Here is a 16,842-nt window from a genome sequence, read left to right on the forward strand (position 1 = left end):
AGTCGGAACCACCTATAATGGTCTATACAACAAGCATGTGCACCTAACTTGGATCCAAGGTGAGCATATGGTGCGGGAGGTGAACATCACGTGAAGGACCGTGCCCTAACTCTGGGCGGGAGCACTAACACTGGATGCATGTTTATGAGCTCTCAATGCATCACATCATATCTCGCATAACTAAAGCAATCTCATATCTTTAATTTATGAACTTACCTAGCACTTACCTGTGCGTCCGCAACACTAATCATAAATATATGCAACTACTAATGCATAAATAAAATAGGCAGATACTTTGCATGGCATTTCAAAACGTATAATCATTCAAATTCATTTTCTGGGAAAAAAATCTCAAGTATATAGGTATATACGGAAAACCAAAAGCCCACTCACTGATATGTCGAAGGGTCGTAGCCCCCGAGCCTCGATTGATGGCGCTCGTCCTCAGGATAGGTCTCACATATATGCGAAATAACTAAATAAACGTTAATTAAAGCACACAACCAAAATTAGCTAATAATTTCTCATACATTGCTCAAATGGGGTATTTGAATATACCATCAAGACCTACTCAACCTCAGGAACATCCCCATATTTTTAGAAAAAATTTCCGAGCACCTATGCGCCCTCATGCGCCAGCCAATGCACGGCCAGACGTGCGGTCCACGCGCAGGCACGTGTTTGGCATACCAAACGGATTCCCTAATGGCGTTAGGGAATATTCTGTTAAAAAATCAGCATATACCGTTATAATTACCTGACGGCGTTAGCCTATTCCGTCAACTTTGACGGAATATTCTCCTCCTTCTTCCTTGGTTCGCCAGAGTCCAGCGCCGGTGCCGCTGTTATCGCCGGAAACTGGAAAAATCTTTAAAACTTCATATCTTCTTCGATTCTTAACCAAAATTCATGAATTATATACCAAAATGAAGCTTAGGGCTAGAAGAACAAGACCTTACCACTTTTAGGACCTAAAACCTGCAAAATCTCGCTGGGAAAACCTCGATACTCCGGCCACCTCTGCAATTCCGCGAACTGGGACTTCCCGATGTCCAAATCACTTCAAAATTCTTCCCCGAGCTTCGTGAAGATGTTCTAAAGCTTCCTAAGGTCTTAAAACTCACTGAAAAGTCCACGATCGAATGAACAGTGCTCCAAAACTAGGTTCTCTGGTTCTCGAGAAAACAAGGTCTTCACGTCCAACCAACGCTAAAGATCAACTCCTAAGGTTGCAAGGAGCATGAAAACAACTTCCAAAACCCCGATCCATGAATGGATAGCTAAGGTGGGAGTTGTCTGTACGGTCGTACAGAAAATGGAGAAAAATCGAGAGGGAATGAGAGAGAGAAAGTCAGCGGGAGAGCATGTGGGAGAGTGTGTGTGTGGTCCAGCTTTAGGTTACTAACAACAACAAAACCATTAACTTTAAGTTCCAAAAACTTAGGAACTAACTAGATTAGTCTAAAACCCAAACTCAAACCACACCACTACATAATGTGCTCAACGTCCAAGGGTGTAAAAGGAATTAGCACGCTATCGAGGATAAAATAATATATACCTTCGGGACGAGTTGTCACAACTGTTTAGATCAAGCAGATGTTTTCTAAATTTATTTTCTTATTCGATACTTTCTACTGTCAAATTACAGGGCTTTACCCACTGGATCAGTTCTTGAAAAAATTACGGAGTCAAAATTTATTCGAATAAGAGTCTACAAACCAACAAAAATTTGTTTGTCAGCACCACTTTATGTGTTTTTTTTCCTTTACATTTAGCACACACAAAACATTAGATTATAAAATAAATTATAACATTGTGGTAAATAATGGTATGGGTCTTCACATAGACAAATGACACAATTTGAAAATAAATGCCCATTGAATATTATAATTATAAATTTCCTTTTTGTGACACAAATTTTAAAAATTGTGTCCAGTAAATAGTAATAAATAATAAATCATTCCACTTCCCATACAACAAAAGAATATATTGGCATAATTATGGATTTGTGCATTTGAATTATTTTGATATTGTTTATGTTTGAGTGGTGTGCCGTGGGACCTACCCACGTGTGAGTTTCTCTTCCCCGTGCAAACCCCTCATTTTCCCCTCACTTCTTTCTACCATCCTTACACCTATCTCTCTTCCTCCCGCGGTTCATCTTCTTTCTTCTCCCTCTATCCCTCATCCTTCTCTTCTCTCTCTTGGCTCACTTCTCCCCAAGCAACACAGCCACCACGTTCTCCGGCGACTTCGAACACCAAATCACCACCATCCTCTTCCCAACCTCACACCAAACACAGAACTAGAACCCAGAGTCCCAGAACTTAGACTCAAACCTCAAATCGGATAACCATAGCTCCGTCTCGAATCCGAGAGAGTTCCGGTGAGCTCATCGCTTTCCCTACCAAGGTAAGGTCTGTAACTACCTCCGTTTAATTCATTTCGATGTTCTAAGTTGGTTTCTATCCTTGCATGTGAAAATTCCTTAGCTAACATTCTCCACTGTTCCGGCGAGTTGCAGGTTTCCTGAGATTTTTTGACCAAATCTCGTCGTCTTGGACGAGATTGACACCACAAATGAACTCCCCATAATCCCAGGGAACATATTCGAGCTTTACATGCTCAAAATTGTCAGGGATTCGTAGAGACCTAAGCTAGGCTTTCAGGCCAATTTTCGGCCACCTCTAGCCATCCTTTGGCCTCGATTTTGGTAAAATCAATCTCCTCTTAATCCCAACTTCATTTTGACATACTGTGTATTACAAATGGTTGAGATTTATTGCTGATCTGCTTCTATTTTGAATCCAAATAGGTATTGATTTTAATTTTTGTATTTGTTTGTGTGTAATTTGAGATGGAATGTGGAAGTGGTTTGAATTTACGGTGTATTTATTCTGGTGTCTAACAACTATACTTAAATCACGTGACTCTAGATTTAACATTCTACCTACTGATATCATGAATACAATTGTTAAGAATGAGTTTTCAAAATTGCCGGTGATATTGTGAACTTATTCAAATCATTTTAGAGAAAATACATCTATTTTGACATTCATGTATTTTCCCTTCATTTTCGTTCTTCTTGTAAGTTGTGTGGTTTCTTTATCTTTGAGGTTTTTATTCATAACCTTAGCAGGAAGAGGCCCAGATTCTGTATAGACCGGATGATTAATTTATTTGTGGAACAAGAAGATGGGATGAAGTAAAAGCTTTCTGGGAAAGATTCAAGTGTTCATAAATGCTTGTTTTCATTATTCGTATGAATTGATTGTTTGTAGAACTAAATTGTAAAAACTTGTTTGTAATATTTGAATTTGTATTGTTTTTAAATATTTTACCGATTGGGCACAAAAACAAAATTGTGCTAACATGGCTTGGAAAGAGTCAAAACTGTCAGAACTGAGAAACAAAAGAAACCCTATTTGTGCTGAGCTTTTTGGGCATCAAAGACCATATTGTGCCCAATGATCAAATGTGACACCCATAGAGGGCACATATATAAATATAGTTGCTGCATTGTTGCTATTGGTTTATGGGCACAATTGTTGGTGCTTTTTGGCCTCAAATGGCACAAATAATTTATTGTGTGCAGTGCTTGTAGTGAGAACATATCTCTAGAAAATCATTTTTATAACCTAATGACATAAAGCATACTAGAAAATCAATTTGTAGACAACGCAAAATCGTGTACGGTGGCACTATAGGATTCATACAGCCAACCCGACCTAATGGAATAAGGAGTGATTTTTGTTGTTATACTAATCCTCCACATCCAATCACATTTGTTTAGATTATTAAAGACGTAATTGAGACAATTAGCACATCGAACAAAATTTCACGTGTGCAACGGTCCATGGATGCCAGCAAACAAAATTGTGAATGATTTTGTTTTACCTTGGTAGCTAGTGGAATGCATGGACTAGACTACAAGGTTTTGTCTCATTTATCAGTGCTTGCACACATCATTATAATGTGAAGGTAATAGGGGTGTGCTATTCACACATCCCTTGCTAATTTTTGTCCGTTGATCTTCTTCAATTCATCCGATCCGACGGCCGAAAATCAAAAAGGTGTGAGAGAAGTAAAAATAGATGTGTGGATATCACACCCCAAGGTAATATTGAGGCCTATATATATATAAATCTATACGTTCAATCATTCCCGGCTCATAGGATCTCAACTCTCTACAGATTGAGCAATTTTGAAGACACATTGCCTCCACAATGGTTGCTAGTGCTAGCCTCAAATACTCCTTCTGCCTTTTCCTGGTGTTGCTTACATTTTCCAACTCTGAGTCTCGTTCTCCTCCTCTTCCATTATTAAACAAGATTACCACAGAGCGGCCATTGATGCAGGATGCCAAACAGGTCTTGAAGGCTAGTATTGCGAGACAAGCTGCAGCTGCTGGAAGTCGATTACCAAAGTCCAAGCGAGTCAGCCCGGGTGGACCTGACGGCCAGCATCATTAACGTGTCATTGGGAAATATTCCTGCAACGGTAATACTAGAGAGACTAAATTTAGAGACAAAATTTACAAACTAAATGATGTGTCATCAATAAAAATAAGCACGTTTATCAACACTTAAGTAATAAATCAATCATCAACTTCTATGTTTTTAGTTTCTAAAATTTTGTCTACAAAATTAATATTTCTAGCGTCTTTTTTGCAAGAAGGGTGGCTTGAATAGAGGTTTTTTCCTTGATTTTGTTTCGTATTATGATTCAACAAATCTCGTACGTCTGTCGACAGAGTGGATGTTGACCGAATAGTGATTGCCTACTTTCAAACCTTTTGTGACCACTAAATTTCGTACCTAAAACTTTTATCCAGTTGAGTTATTTCTTGTTCGCATGAGATGCACAAACTTTTAACTTTAGTCACTTATTGAATTCTTTCTCCGAATTAAAATATTGAAACTTGTGGAATCTAATCCTAACATGAATATTCATTCATGGAGTAGATAAAAGTTAATAAAAGTAGGAGGAAAATTAATATAAAATGGCTGTTATATGAAATTGTACGGCTGATGTACTTATATATAACCAACTATTATATAGATCTATAGTTTATCCATCAATCATAAGCAAGCCCCTAGACCATTCAGAATTTTAATTAGTTGTGCGGCTAGTGCTACGGATAGGATTAATCTATTGTTTACAAAAGGGGGTCATTATTGGACTCCAATTAATCAATCTTTAAAAGTGATTAATTAATTAAACTACCATCAATCCTGACAGGTAATTAACACTAGTGCCTTGTCAACATATCAAGGTGATTATATATCCTATTATGTGGGTTTTTAATCACAAATCACTCCTGAAATTTACATAAATCATTATTTTTGTTTTCAAGTTGAAGGCCGATTAATGTAATCCTTGAACTTACTGTCGCACATCAATGTCATCGATACCATCCAATTTTGTTAATTTTTCTTGTTTGTTTGATGAAGTAACACACGATTGGACTCACATCCAAATACCCTACCGTCCAATTTCATTAATTTTTTTTGTTAGTTTGACGACATGACCCACAGTTGGGCTTATACATATAAGGTGCGACATGAGTCAGACCTTTTTTAATCATAATAAGTGGTGGATTGGTTTGGCTGATAGAGTCTTCTCATCCAACTCATTATGTATAGTGTTCAAACCATCTCTTTTCCCTTAGTATAATTTAAATTCGTAATATTGGTTGTAATGAAAAAAACATGGTCGCACGTAATAAATTTATATGTAGATTGGCAGGTAGAGACTATGTCAGCTAACCAAGAAAGTGTGTCCATAATAGTTTAGATTATATATATCCTCTTTCAAAATTGCCTAAAACTTGGTAAAAATCATTTCAAGGATGAAAAAACGAAATATAGATTGGCATTGATGGAAATCATTAATTTAATGGGTAACTGAACTTAAAACCTTAAAGTTAAGACATGAATAGATAACCTCCTTGACTGAGATGGATGGAATCATATTAACTTATATTTAAGCTTTTTTTTTTTTTAAATCGAAATTATTATTATTAAGAGATGGGAGAATTTAAAACTATCACAATAATTTAGAAGATAAGAAAATTTTGAATCTATAAAAACTCAACACTTTATCCACTAAAATATTAGACAACATGCATTAAACAATAAATCATTGATGTTTCAATGTATTATTCATGCATGGTGCTCTAGCACTTATCCAATACCCATATCCAAATTGGACGGGAACTTAATTTGGTGAATGCATGAGTCCCTTGATTGTCATATCAAAGTTGGTAACTTAGCTGTATTATCCATTTTCTAGACAAAAGTGTGTGATATCCACACACCCTTTTTACTTTTCATACATCCTTCTAATTTTTGGCCGTCGGATCGGATGAAATGAAGAAGATCAACGGACAAAATTAACAAAGGGTGTGTAAGAAATAAAAATTGTTGTGTAAATAGCACACCCCCTAGACAAAATGTGATTATCTCAACTCCTGAAATGACGTGACCTTTCTGCCTTCTTGTGTCATCCTTTTATATCTTGTTTGCCAACCATTTAAAGAACGTGTTTTTTTTTAAACGAAGTTGGCTCTTTGTATTTTTAGTTTGTTTACTTTTTGTTAAAGATAACTTCATTAAAAAGATAGCAATTAGAGAGAAAAGATTCATCTAGGAACAAAAATATTAATGCAATTGGATTATAGAATATAGGTTCACATGACACATTGGATATGTGCGTAAAACTCTAATTAACATACATAAGCAATACCTAAGAATCTATATGTACACTAAGATAAGCAATATGCGAGGCAGCCTTGGCATAATTAGAGTTGTAATTAAGCGATATCTGAACATCCAAAACCATAGACTATATAACTACAAAACTACAAGTAGATGAAATTTATCATATTCTCTTTGAATCAAAAAAGATAAATAATTATGACTTATCATCAGTTATTTTCTTTCTTCTATAAAGGGAAAAACAAAAGTCATAGACTACGTGGCCCTCAAACGATATTCCTCAAAATGCAGTGTCAGCAAGATCCACTTGCTTGTGGCTATCCGGATGTGCGAAAAGCCGAAGGGGTTGTCTTTGTGAATTTTCTAGGGTCATTCTTGTGATGACTTGGGAGATAAGGGAAAAGAGTAGATGTGACGAAAAAACGAAGTGCTGACTGCAGTCGGTGAGAGGAGAGAGACTGATCTGTGGGATTTATAAAATTTTATATCAGACAAGACATCCATTTCTTGCAGTATTCAATTACACATGAGTGCTTTAAATAAACTAATCAAACAACTATAAGAAAGATTCTCCGACTTTTTCTAATTGCTTCAATCTATATCTTTTATATATAAAGCCAATAGAAAAGGTAAATAGTGATTTTGATATCATCACATTTTAATAAAAATACTTGGATAAAAATACTTCAAAGATAAAAAAAAACTTTAAAGATATCTCAAAATAATGCATCAAATAAGGCAAAAGTATTTTCATCATTGTAATAGTATTTTTTTAATAATTAATTTTTTTATACTTTTTTAATTAGTACCTCACAATATGCTAGTAATAATGTGATTTAATTTCTCTATTTTTAAACAAGTTCAAAATATCTTAAGAGGTGTGCAATGCTAATTATAAAAAAGATCATTCATACACGGATAATAATGTGGTTAAATTAGTTGTCAAATGATTGTTTTTTTTTTAACAAACGATATTATTTACACTAAGAGAGAAATGGTGGGCTTAACATCATAATAGGCTAGCAATAATGTGATTCAATCAGTTGTTTATTAAATATTATTTTCTCTATTGTAAACACTTTCAAAACATCTTAAGAGGCGTATAATGCCGGTTATAAAAAGTTTTTCGCACGCGGATAATAATATGATTAAATTAGTTGTCAAATGATTTTTTATTTTTAACAAACGATATTATTTATACTAAGGGGGAGGGATGCGCTTAGCCTCACAATGGGATATCAATAATGTGATTCAATCAATTGTTTATTAAATATTATTTTATTTATTCTTAATGTAAATTCTATAGAAACCGATTTTATTATGTGAATTCAACTGCTTTAATTGATTTATAAAGGGTTTCTTCTAGCATGATCTAAGATTATTCATTTACTTCAAATATTTGACTTCCCTTTTGTCAATTTAAACATATAACTATATTTAAAACGTGCAATTCACGCGTAGCATGCCGTGATTCAAAAAATGTCTTCATCATTTTAATTAGTTTTTATGTGCTGTTTTTTATGTATTGTTTTTTTAAATTAATACCTTACAATATGCTAGCAATAATGTGATTGAATTTCTCTATTTTAAAACACGTTCAAAATATCTTAAGAGGCGTGTAATGCCGGTTATAAAAAAAGTCTTTCGCACGCGGATAATAATGTAATTAAATTAGTTGTCAAATGGTTTTTTTTTTTAACAAACGACATTATTTACACTAAAGGGATGGGGGGGCTTAGCCTCACAATGGGCAAACAATAATGTGATCCAATCAGTTATTTATTAAATATTATTTTCTCTATTTTTAAACACGTTCAAAACATCTTAAGAGGCATGTAATGCTGGTTATAAAAAAAAGTATTTCGCACGTGGATAATAATGTGATTAAATCAGTTGTTAAATGATTGTTTTTTTAATAAACGATATTATCTACACTAAGGGGGAGATGATGAGTTTAGCCTCACAATGGGCTAGCAATAATGTGATTCAATCAATTGTTTATTAAATATTATTTTCTCTATTCTTAATGTAAATTTTGTAGAGACCGATTTTATTATTTGAATTCAATTGCTTTAATTGGTTTATGATGGGTTTCTTCTATGATGATCTAAGATTATTCATTTACTTCAAATATTTGACTTTCCTTTTGTCAACTTACACATTACATTTAAAACGTGTAAGTTGCTCGTAACACGCCATGATTCAAAAAATATCTTCTACACGCTCGTAAGCACGTGTAAGGCTAGTCTATTTATAAGGGGAAACTTGTTATGCTCAAAGCTACTTACCCTTCTTTGCTTTAATAGCAGTTGTCATACAATTTTAAACCTTTCACTGATCAGCATGCCTAGTGTTCTAAGGGCAAGCTGCTTGTTGCTACCATTCTTGGTCATTCTTTCGATGCTTGTAGTGAGCTCAGAGGCGCGTCTTTCTCTCGTTTTCTCAACTCTTCCAAATATTACTGATGGCCATCTCTTTTTTCGTAAACTTGGGTTTCTTGTACCGAAAAATGAGTTTTATCGGAGAAGGTTTCTTATTGACGTGAACAGAACTGCACCCGGAGGACCAGATCCCCAACATCATTAGCAACTTAGGATTTTTTATTGCCAGAAATAACACTTGAGTTGCCAAAAAATTTCTCAAAGTTTAGTCGCCAAATTATGTAGCAGATGACATGGTTGTGTAGTTACGACTTGGGATGCAAAGTTTTGGGATTTGTTTTGCGAAGTTCTGGCAAAACTCTTTGTTCGTTTGAGCATTCAAAGATATGATCATCCCTAGTACTATTCTTGTTTCAAAAATCTGAATTCGCCGTGCCACGACCTTGCTGCCAGTGATCTGATCTCACTCCAAGCATCCAATTGTCTTTTTGTTTTGTTTTGATTTTGATTTTGATTTTTAACCCAGGAAGGATTTACTTAATGAATTCTGTTCATCGGCTAGGAAATGTTGTATTTGTTATAAGTAACTAATGCAATCACTTCTTTCTTAAGCTTCTGCTTTACCAGAAACCCAACCTGATAAACTCTTTGAGCGCAACACGACACACCGCTAACATTACCAATATTATTCTTTAACTTACCACTTGTTAAGTGTGAAATTTTATCATGAAAGACCTCCGTGATATTATTAGTGAACTTCATATTTTGTTACATCTCTGATGTGGGACATTACTCTCCATATTCTTTACCAGTTTGTAAGTGTTTTATCATTAACCATCAGTACGAAAGTAAGAGCATGATGGGTACTTCAAACATCCTGAAATATGACATTTAACAGCGTGTAAGACATCAACTGGAAATGGTTTTTCAATTCGTTATTTTCGTTAAAAATTAGACCTGGCAAATTAACCAATTGAATTCTTAAAACCCAATGGGTTGATTTGCAAGATCTGATGCAAATATAATCTGCCTAAGCAGCATGCTGAAAATAACATTATGTACCTAGCCTAGGTTGCACTCTCTATCGGAGATATTAATCAAGTAATAATCAGAAACCGAAAAATTAGTATTCTAGTTGCGATTTATATGAAGTAAAGACAGTATGATTTAAAGACCATTGAAACAAGAAAAATGTTAGAAAGACCACAATCTCTCTGCCATTACTTTTGCAAAAGGGCTAAAAAAACTTCATTTGGTCAGATATGTACATCGGATTACTGAGTTTTTTTTTTTTTTTTTTTTGACTTGGTTTTATAGTGAAATCTTAAATTTTTATGGTATCAAAGTATGTTGGCTCACGTGTGAAGTCAAACAACCACACATGCTCCGCATCATCCGTTTGTGTCGTCCACTTGTTATGCTTGAAAATTTACCACACCTGAGAGGACGTGTGAGAATGTGAGGACGAAGTCCTACATCGGTGAGGGACATAAAATGGCTTTGTAATTGGGCATTACATATAAAATGGCTTTGTAATTGGGCATTTCATGCGTTCTTCCATATAAAATGGTTTTCTAATTGGGCACTTTATACATTCTTCCTTACAAAATGGCCAAATGGTGCAGATCGAACATGAGGTTGCTTCGGCTGAGGTGATGAATAAGTACTTCATGGGTAAGCATCACTATTCTTTTTATCTTCTATGTGAAGAAAATATATATACATGAAAATGTAGAAAAGATGGAATGTGTCATATCTGTATCTGTGCGGAGATAAGTTGGAATTAAGGGAAGAATAGGCTTTTTTTATGGACAGGGAGTATATTTAGCAGGGGTGGGCGGTCTCCAGCACGATCGAAAGGCTTCTGCAGAAACTTGGATTAGCATGGTGACTGATTTTCAGAAGGGTTCTTTATCGACCCGGGTCGGAACTCCATTAATTTAGGGTAGTGATGATGTTCATGGCCAGTCTTCAATGCAACAATATTTCCTCACAGTGTTGGTCTTGGAGCTACCAGGCAAGTAGATCAATAGGCCTTCAACACTAACATTTCGATTAAATCGTCATCATCCTAGTCTCAGTGTCTTGATTATTGATTGAATTCAGATAAAAAAAATGCTTTGCACACGCTGCAACCTGTTTACCACGTACCAACAGAAATCACTAACAGTATGAACACAGCATCGTGGTAAAAGGATCGCAATATTATTTGTTAATTTGGAATCCGACAATGATTAATGATCTTTCAGTAAACTAATATGCTGTCCATTTAACTAGTATCTGTTCGAAAGCTAAAAGCATTTCGTTAAACCTTTGTCATCTCAGATTGGCAGCGCATAGACAAGCTCACCTCTCCACCTCATGCCAACTGATCGTATTCGATTCTCGTCAAAGGCAAGTTTGAACCATATTATTGCTAGCTTATTGTGAAGCTAAACTCATCTTCTCCTCCTTAATGTAGATAATATCGCTTGTTTCCAAAAACAAACAAAAAAACATAAACTACTCGATAACGTTTTTCATCCTCTGACCCCTATTTAACTGCATGTTATTTACAGGTCATGGTTCCATTCGACTATAGCATCACATTAGGTTTTTAGCTTGTTTTAGTTGGTTTAGAATTAAAGCATGGAGACCACATTTTCTATTCCGCATGTAAACCATCTCCCTATAATCGAAGCAAGGTCCAAAGTACAAGTGGGTCCCACCTCTATTAGAGCTATGGTTTAGATGCGATCTACAAAATGTGGTCTCTCTAACATTTTTCATAAAAGGAATAAATCAGTCAAGGATGTTAGGACCGTTTAGTGATATCAGATTGGAGTACACCAATAATAAAGTAAATAATGGAGACAATTTACATGGTTCGGCAATGTGTGTGTATGTTCATGGGGGTAACGAGACAAGTAAGAGCCTAACGAATAGATCAAATAGCCTGAGATATGAAATTCAAGAAAACTAAAGCAAAAGATTATTTTCTGGACAAATACATCATATATGTAAGTAAATATCAGATTCAAAAGGGTGCAAGTATTCATACACCAAAAATTTTCTTCAACTATTGGACTCCGATGAACTTCTAACAATCTGTGGGAAGAGGGTACTGGCAATACCTTTCGTTCTTCATGCAGAGAAAGAAGCGTTCGTAAGCTGATGCCATTTTCGTTGCAGTGAACATCGAAACCACGTATTTCTTGCAAGCCAGGCCTTTCCTCTTTAGCACACTAGATCCGTCTCTAATCGCCAACTCCAATGCCTCTATGAAAGACCTGACATTGGGCGAAAATGTGTATCCGAATTCTTCATCCACAACCACTGTCCCAACAATGCTTGGATAATTCGGTGTCAAAACTGGCTTCCCAGTATGCATTGCTTCGATCAATGTAAGATCAAGCCCTTGAGGCCTCAATGTCGGATTCACAAACACATCAAGCGCATTGTAAAACTGAGACAGCTCCAACGGCTCCAATGCTCCTAAAACCTTCACATTTGGGCCTAATTTGGTGTACCTTCTTCCCCAAGGACCTGCCCCGGCTACAAGTAAATAAACATTGGGGTGGCGCCTCACAATCGAAGAAAAGGCCTCATAGAGAAGCGGATGCCCTTTGTCCCTCACCAACCGCCCTGCAACTCCCATCACAACGCTCGCATTGGAAGGCACTCCATGTCTTTCGCGAAACTTTGCACCGGCTTCTTGGTCCGGGGTAAATTCTGTTTCGTCAACCCCGTTGAGTATGACATGTACATTTCTTTGGGGGAGTTGATAGATGTTCACTAGAACCTCACCGGCACTAGTGCTTATGCAGATGTGTTGCGTGTAGCTTCTAAAGAATCGAATTTCCTCTACGAGCCTCGGCATTGCCTCATGAAGCTCTGCCAGCTGCCCCCCTTTCAGATTCGAAAGAAGTTCTTGCAGCAACTTGGAGTGCATAATTTCGTACCATATCCCATGCCAAGTGACAGCCACATTCGTCACCGTTTTCGCACGCCAATGCGGCAGCGAAACGCTCTCGGTGTGCACATAATCAAACTCTGTATTTGCATTGGCTTTATTGAAAATTTCAAATGCTAAAGATACGTTGACAGAGCCATGATCGTTGGCAGCAAAATACAAATGAAGGTTACCTTCATGTATGTCCCACCGTGCCCTCCTATCAGAAGGCACGGTGAAGACATGAATTTCGTGGCCCCGGGCAGCAAGCTCATGGTACAAAGTCGAAGCATGGCGCTCCATGCCGCCTGGGGCAGCGCCAACTGGCCACGTCTTGGAGAAGACGGCAAGCTTGAGCTTTTCGGATGTTGGTCCAAAACAAAGCTTGTTCCATGGGAACTTAGCATCTCTAAGATCACCATTGAACTGGGGAAAATCGGCCCGAAAAAACGGTTCTTGAACATTCCGAAGGGATGCAAGGAAGAGGAAGAAGGATGTAAAAAGTAGGATTAATGTGAAAATTGTTGAATATCTGAAGGAGAAGAATTTGGAGGAAGAGGTTTTGGGAGTCTGGTGCTTCAATCCCATTGCTACGAATCTCTCAAAGAAAGTTTGGTTTGTTTTTTTTGTTGATCAAGATTTGAGAATATGGTTTAATTATTGATTAATATTATATTAAGTAGGTATTGCAAGTTGTACGAAGACTTTTTGATAATATGGGATTTAATACAAAGTTTCAGCCATTGATGCCGTCCACGAACTAGTTCCATTTGTATATAGTAACTGCTGCACATGATCCTTGCTGCGGAGATCTTGTCAACTCTTCACTCTCTAAGTTTTTGGACCGTTTGGAAGTGCTTTTAAAATAACTGAAAATGCTTTTAGAGAAAAATACTTTTGAGTTTCAAAAGCACTTGAAGTATTTCGTGCAAAAAACATCAGTTACTTGTTTCTTGTAAGAAGCACTTTCATTGCTTTTTCAAGATTCACTTGCATTTTTACTAAGAATTTGTTCCAAAAACACTTTTAGTCATTTAAGAAGCACTTTCAACCAAGCCATTTTTTCTTATACAAAGATATATATTTACACTGAGAGGTGGAGAGGAATAAATTAGTTTTGAACTCATTATTTACAATATTCGAATCTAAGATCTCTCACTTACAAAAGATTCGAATCTAAGATCTCTCATTTACAAATAAAGAAAAATTCTACCCCAACTATTGTACTAAGGGCTGGTTTGGTATTGCTGTGCTTTGAAAAAAAGCTGCTGTGCTGTGAGAATAAGCGGTTGTGAAATAAATCAGCAAAGTGTTTGGTAAACTTTTTTGTAAAAGTGCTTTTGGAAAAAAAAGCAGTCTGATAGTGGGTCTTTTCATTAAAAGAGCATTGTAGCTCCGTGTGCTTTGAAAAAAAGCCAGTTTTCCAAAGCTGCAAATAGCAGCTTCAGCTTTTTCCTTTGATTTCAGCTTATTCTCACAGCAGCTTCCAAAATAAGCTCTTTTTTTCAGTTTACCAAACACCTAAAACCCTCACAGCTTTTTTTCATTGGTGCTCTTTTTTAAAGCACCTCACTCTCAAACCACCCCTAAGTTGCATTTCACTTACAACTTACAAGTTTCAAGTTGGCAAGTAATTGGCCCCCAGTTGTCCCCTCGATTCTGTTTGACTACCGAGAAAAAAAAATGCAGCAAGAAGAAAGGGGAGTGATTTCTACTCCCATATATTTTAGGGGCATTTAGGTTCTAAAGTCCAAAGAGACAGGTTTTTATGTTTTCCATATTTGTTAGTGTCCGTTTTACCCCTTGATGTACATAAAGATTTTAATTAAAATCCCCTAATTTCATGCATGAATAACTTTCCTCTTATTTCATGCATGAATAACTTTCTCCTGATTCAAAATTTGAACATTCAAATATCTCAAATCTACCTAATATTTAATTTGGAAAATGATCATAAACAATTGGGTTTTTATATTAACACCCCACAAAATGTTGAATGCACCCTACATTAAAATTTAATATTAAATGACTTATTTACTCCACTATGCATTGACAATTTTGACCTTATTAGGTTTTAAAAAAAAGTAAAGATTTATAAATACACCCCAAATCACTTTTAGCGTATTATTTATCTTCTCAACTATCAAACATGTTGATTAAGAAAAATTGTTTTTGACAAATGGAACATGAAATCGATGTTTCAGGAGCTTCACATGAGGTAAGACTTCATAGTTTTCATTGTTTTAGTGATTTCGATGACATCGATAATTATTTAATCTTGTGTTTGCTGCATTATTTAAACTTCTATATTCATATTCATCTTTTAGTGTTCATATGGTTAGATTCAATCCCTGAAAATTAAAAATGAGTGTTATAAGATTTGAAAAATGTGGGGTGTAAAGAAAATGTGGGGTGTATGTACAAAATATAAGATGTATATTGAGAGTGTGAGGTGTGGGGGTATTATGGGAAAGTAAGTGGGGTGTATTAAGATAAAACATTAAGTGAAAAAGCAAATGTGGGATGTATTAAGTTTGTGGAGTTTATTCAACAATATGTGAGGTGTTGTATATTACAAACTAGAGAATACAATTCTAACTACGTGGTAATTTATCAAAAAGAAAATCAATCTACGTAACAGGTAGTCTAAAAAAACATATGTTATCTAATGGTATAAAATTAAAATTTAGGAATTAATTACGTTGATTAATTTATTAGTTACTTTAGGGGTAATTTTGAGTATCAATAAGCTGATGTAGAATCCCAATCATTGAATATATTTCAATAAGTGGACTATTCCTGATAGTGGTTAACAAAATTAGATTTGAATCAAGTTTTCTCAATATTTTGCGTACCAAATTTTTTGTTCTTTCACTTGAGGATATACATGATTGCGACAAAGTGACATGATGAAAACAATTCTATTTTATTTTATTTTTGAGAAACCTCAATGGTAGTCAAACAAGTCAACATAGTTTGAAAACACAATAGCATGAACCGTCTTCAGAGGAGAATCATGTTATATTAAAGATGGAGAAGACAAGCCCATATTAGCAAAATTGTCCGTAAAAAGATTTCATTTGCGATATATGCGAAATGCATAGAAAGTTATTTTCCGAATGCGATCCAAACAAATAGAAGAGCAGAAATCAGACAATTGAAGAGCATGAATAATTCTAGAACTCTCACTTTCTAACCAAAAATAATGACAACCAAGCTGATATGCAAACTCTACACCAATAATAATTGCAGATAACTCTGCAAAAAAAAAAAAAAAAAAAAAAAAGTTGTGATGGCCAATCTATTGATAGAAACCTCCAAGAAAATGACCATGGCAATTCCTAAAAGCTCCTCCACAAGCAGTAGGACCGAAATTTCTTTTAGACAAACCATTTGTATTAAGCTTAACCAAAGAAAACCAATGAGGAGACCAAAAGAGACATGATGAAAACAATGATTGAGTTAAAGCCCATAACTTCTTTTGTTGCTTCAATATCCCTTAAGCTACCCTCCATGTAGCGTATTAAAATGAATTAAAACATCCCTTAGCTAGTATTTTAAAAGATAAATATTTTGTTACGATAAAACTCTATGAATTTTTTGTTCCATAAGTATTGTAATTATACATAAATGAGATTTCATATTCTCCCAAGAAAATCTTAATTCTTAAATCCCAAAACTTGTGATGTATATATAAAGCGGTTTACCCTACGAATGAAATCAACCAATTCAATTCAATATTTCTACCTGCTATAAGTTTATTTTAAGTTTCTTCTCGCGTCTCACAATGAATGTTCTCCAATTTTACTTA

At 35.4% G+C, this 16,842-nt stretch overlaps 2 protein-coding genes and 1 long non-coding RNA gene across 4 annotated transcripts; 2 read left to right on the forward strand and 1 right to left on the reverse strand.

Moving 5' to 3' along the window:
* The first annotated feature begins 2,131 nt into the window (after positions 1-2,131).
* LOC126589909 (uncharacterized) lies at positions 2,132-3,335 on the forward strand. 2 transcript variants are annotated; one of them, XR_007611997.1, is made up of 2 exons: positions 2,132-2,417; positions 2,525-3,335. It is a non-coding gene; the product is annotated as an uncharacterized LOC126589909 (long non-coding RNA). The 2 variants fall into 2 exon arrangements; XR_007611996.1 differs by having other exon boundaries at positions 2,132-2,412.
* Positions 3,336-9,020: 5,685 nt separating this feature from the next.
* LOC126589907 (CLAVATA3/ESR (CLE)-related protein 6-like) lies at positions 9,021-9,502 on the forward strand. Its single transcript, XM_050255359.1, has one exon. It carries the CDS (start codon positions 9,063-9,065, stop codon positions 9,303-9,305), a length of 243 nt encoding a protein of 80 aa, XP_050111316.1. The 5' UTR covers positions 9,021-9,062; the 3' UTR covers positions 9,306-9,502.
* A 2,594-nt stretch (positions 9,503-12,096) lies between these two features.
* LOC126589898 (uncharacterized) lies at positions 12,097-13,652 on the reverse strand. The gene has a single exon (XM_050255342.1). It carries the CDS (start codon positions 13,617-13,619, stop codon positions 12,180-12,182), a length of 1,440 nt encoding a protein of 479 aa, XP_050111299.1. The 5' UTR covers positions 13,620-13,652; the 3' UTR covers positions 12,097-12,179.
* Positions 13,653-16,842: the final 3,190 nt, after the last annotated feature.

The sequence above is a fragment of the Malus sylvestris genome, chromosome 11, assembly GCF_916048215.2.
Source record: "Malus sylvestris chromosome 11, drMalSylv7.2, whole genome shotgun sequence".
NCBI lineage: Eukaryota > Viridiplantae > Streptophyta > Magnoliopsida > Rosales > Rosaceae > Malus > Malus sylvestris.

Bases quoted from the DNA above. Each gene is read 5' to 3' on its own strand.
- LOC126589907 (XM_050255359.1), top strand. From the start codon at position 9,063: ATGCCTAGTGTTCTAAGGGCAAGCTGCTTGTTGCTACCATTCTTGGTC.
- LOC126589898 (XM_050255342.1), bottom strand. From the start codon at position 13,619: ATGGGATTGAAGCACCAGACTCCCAAAACCTCTTCCTCCAAATTCTTC.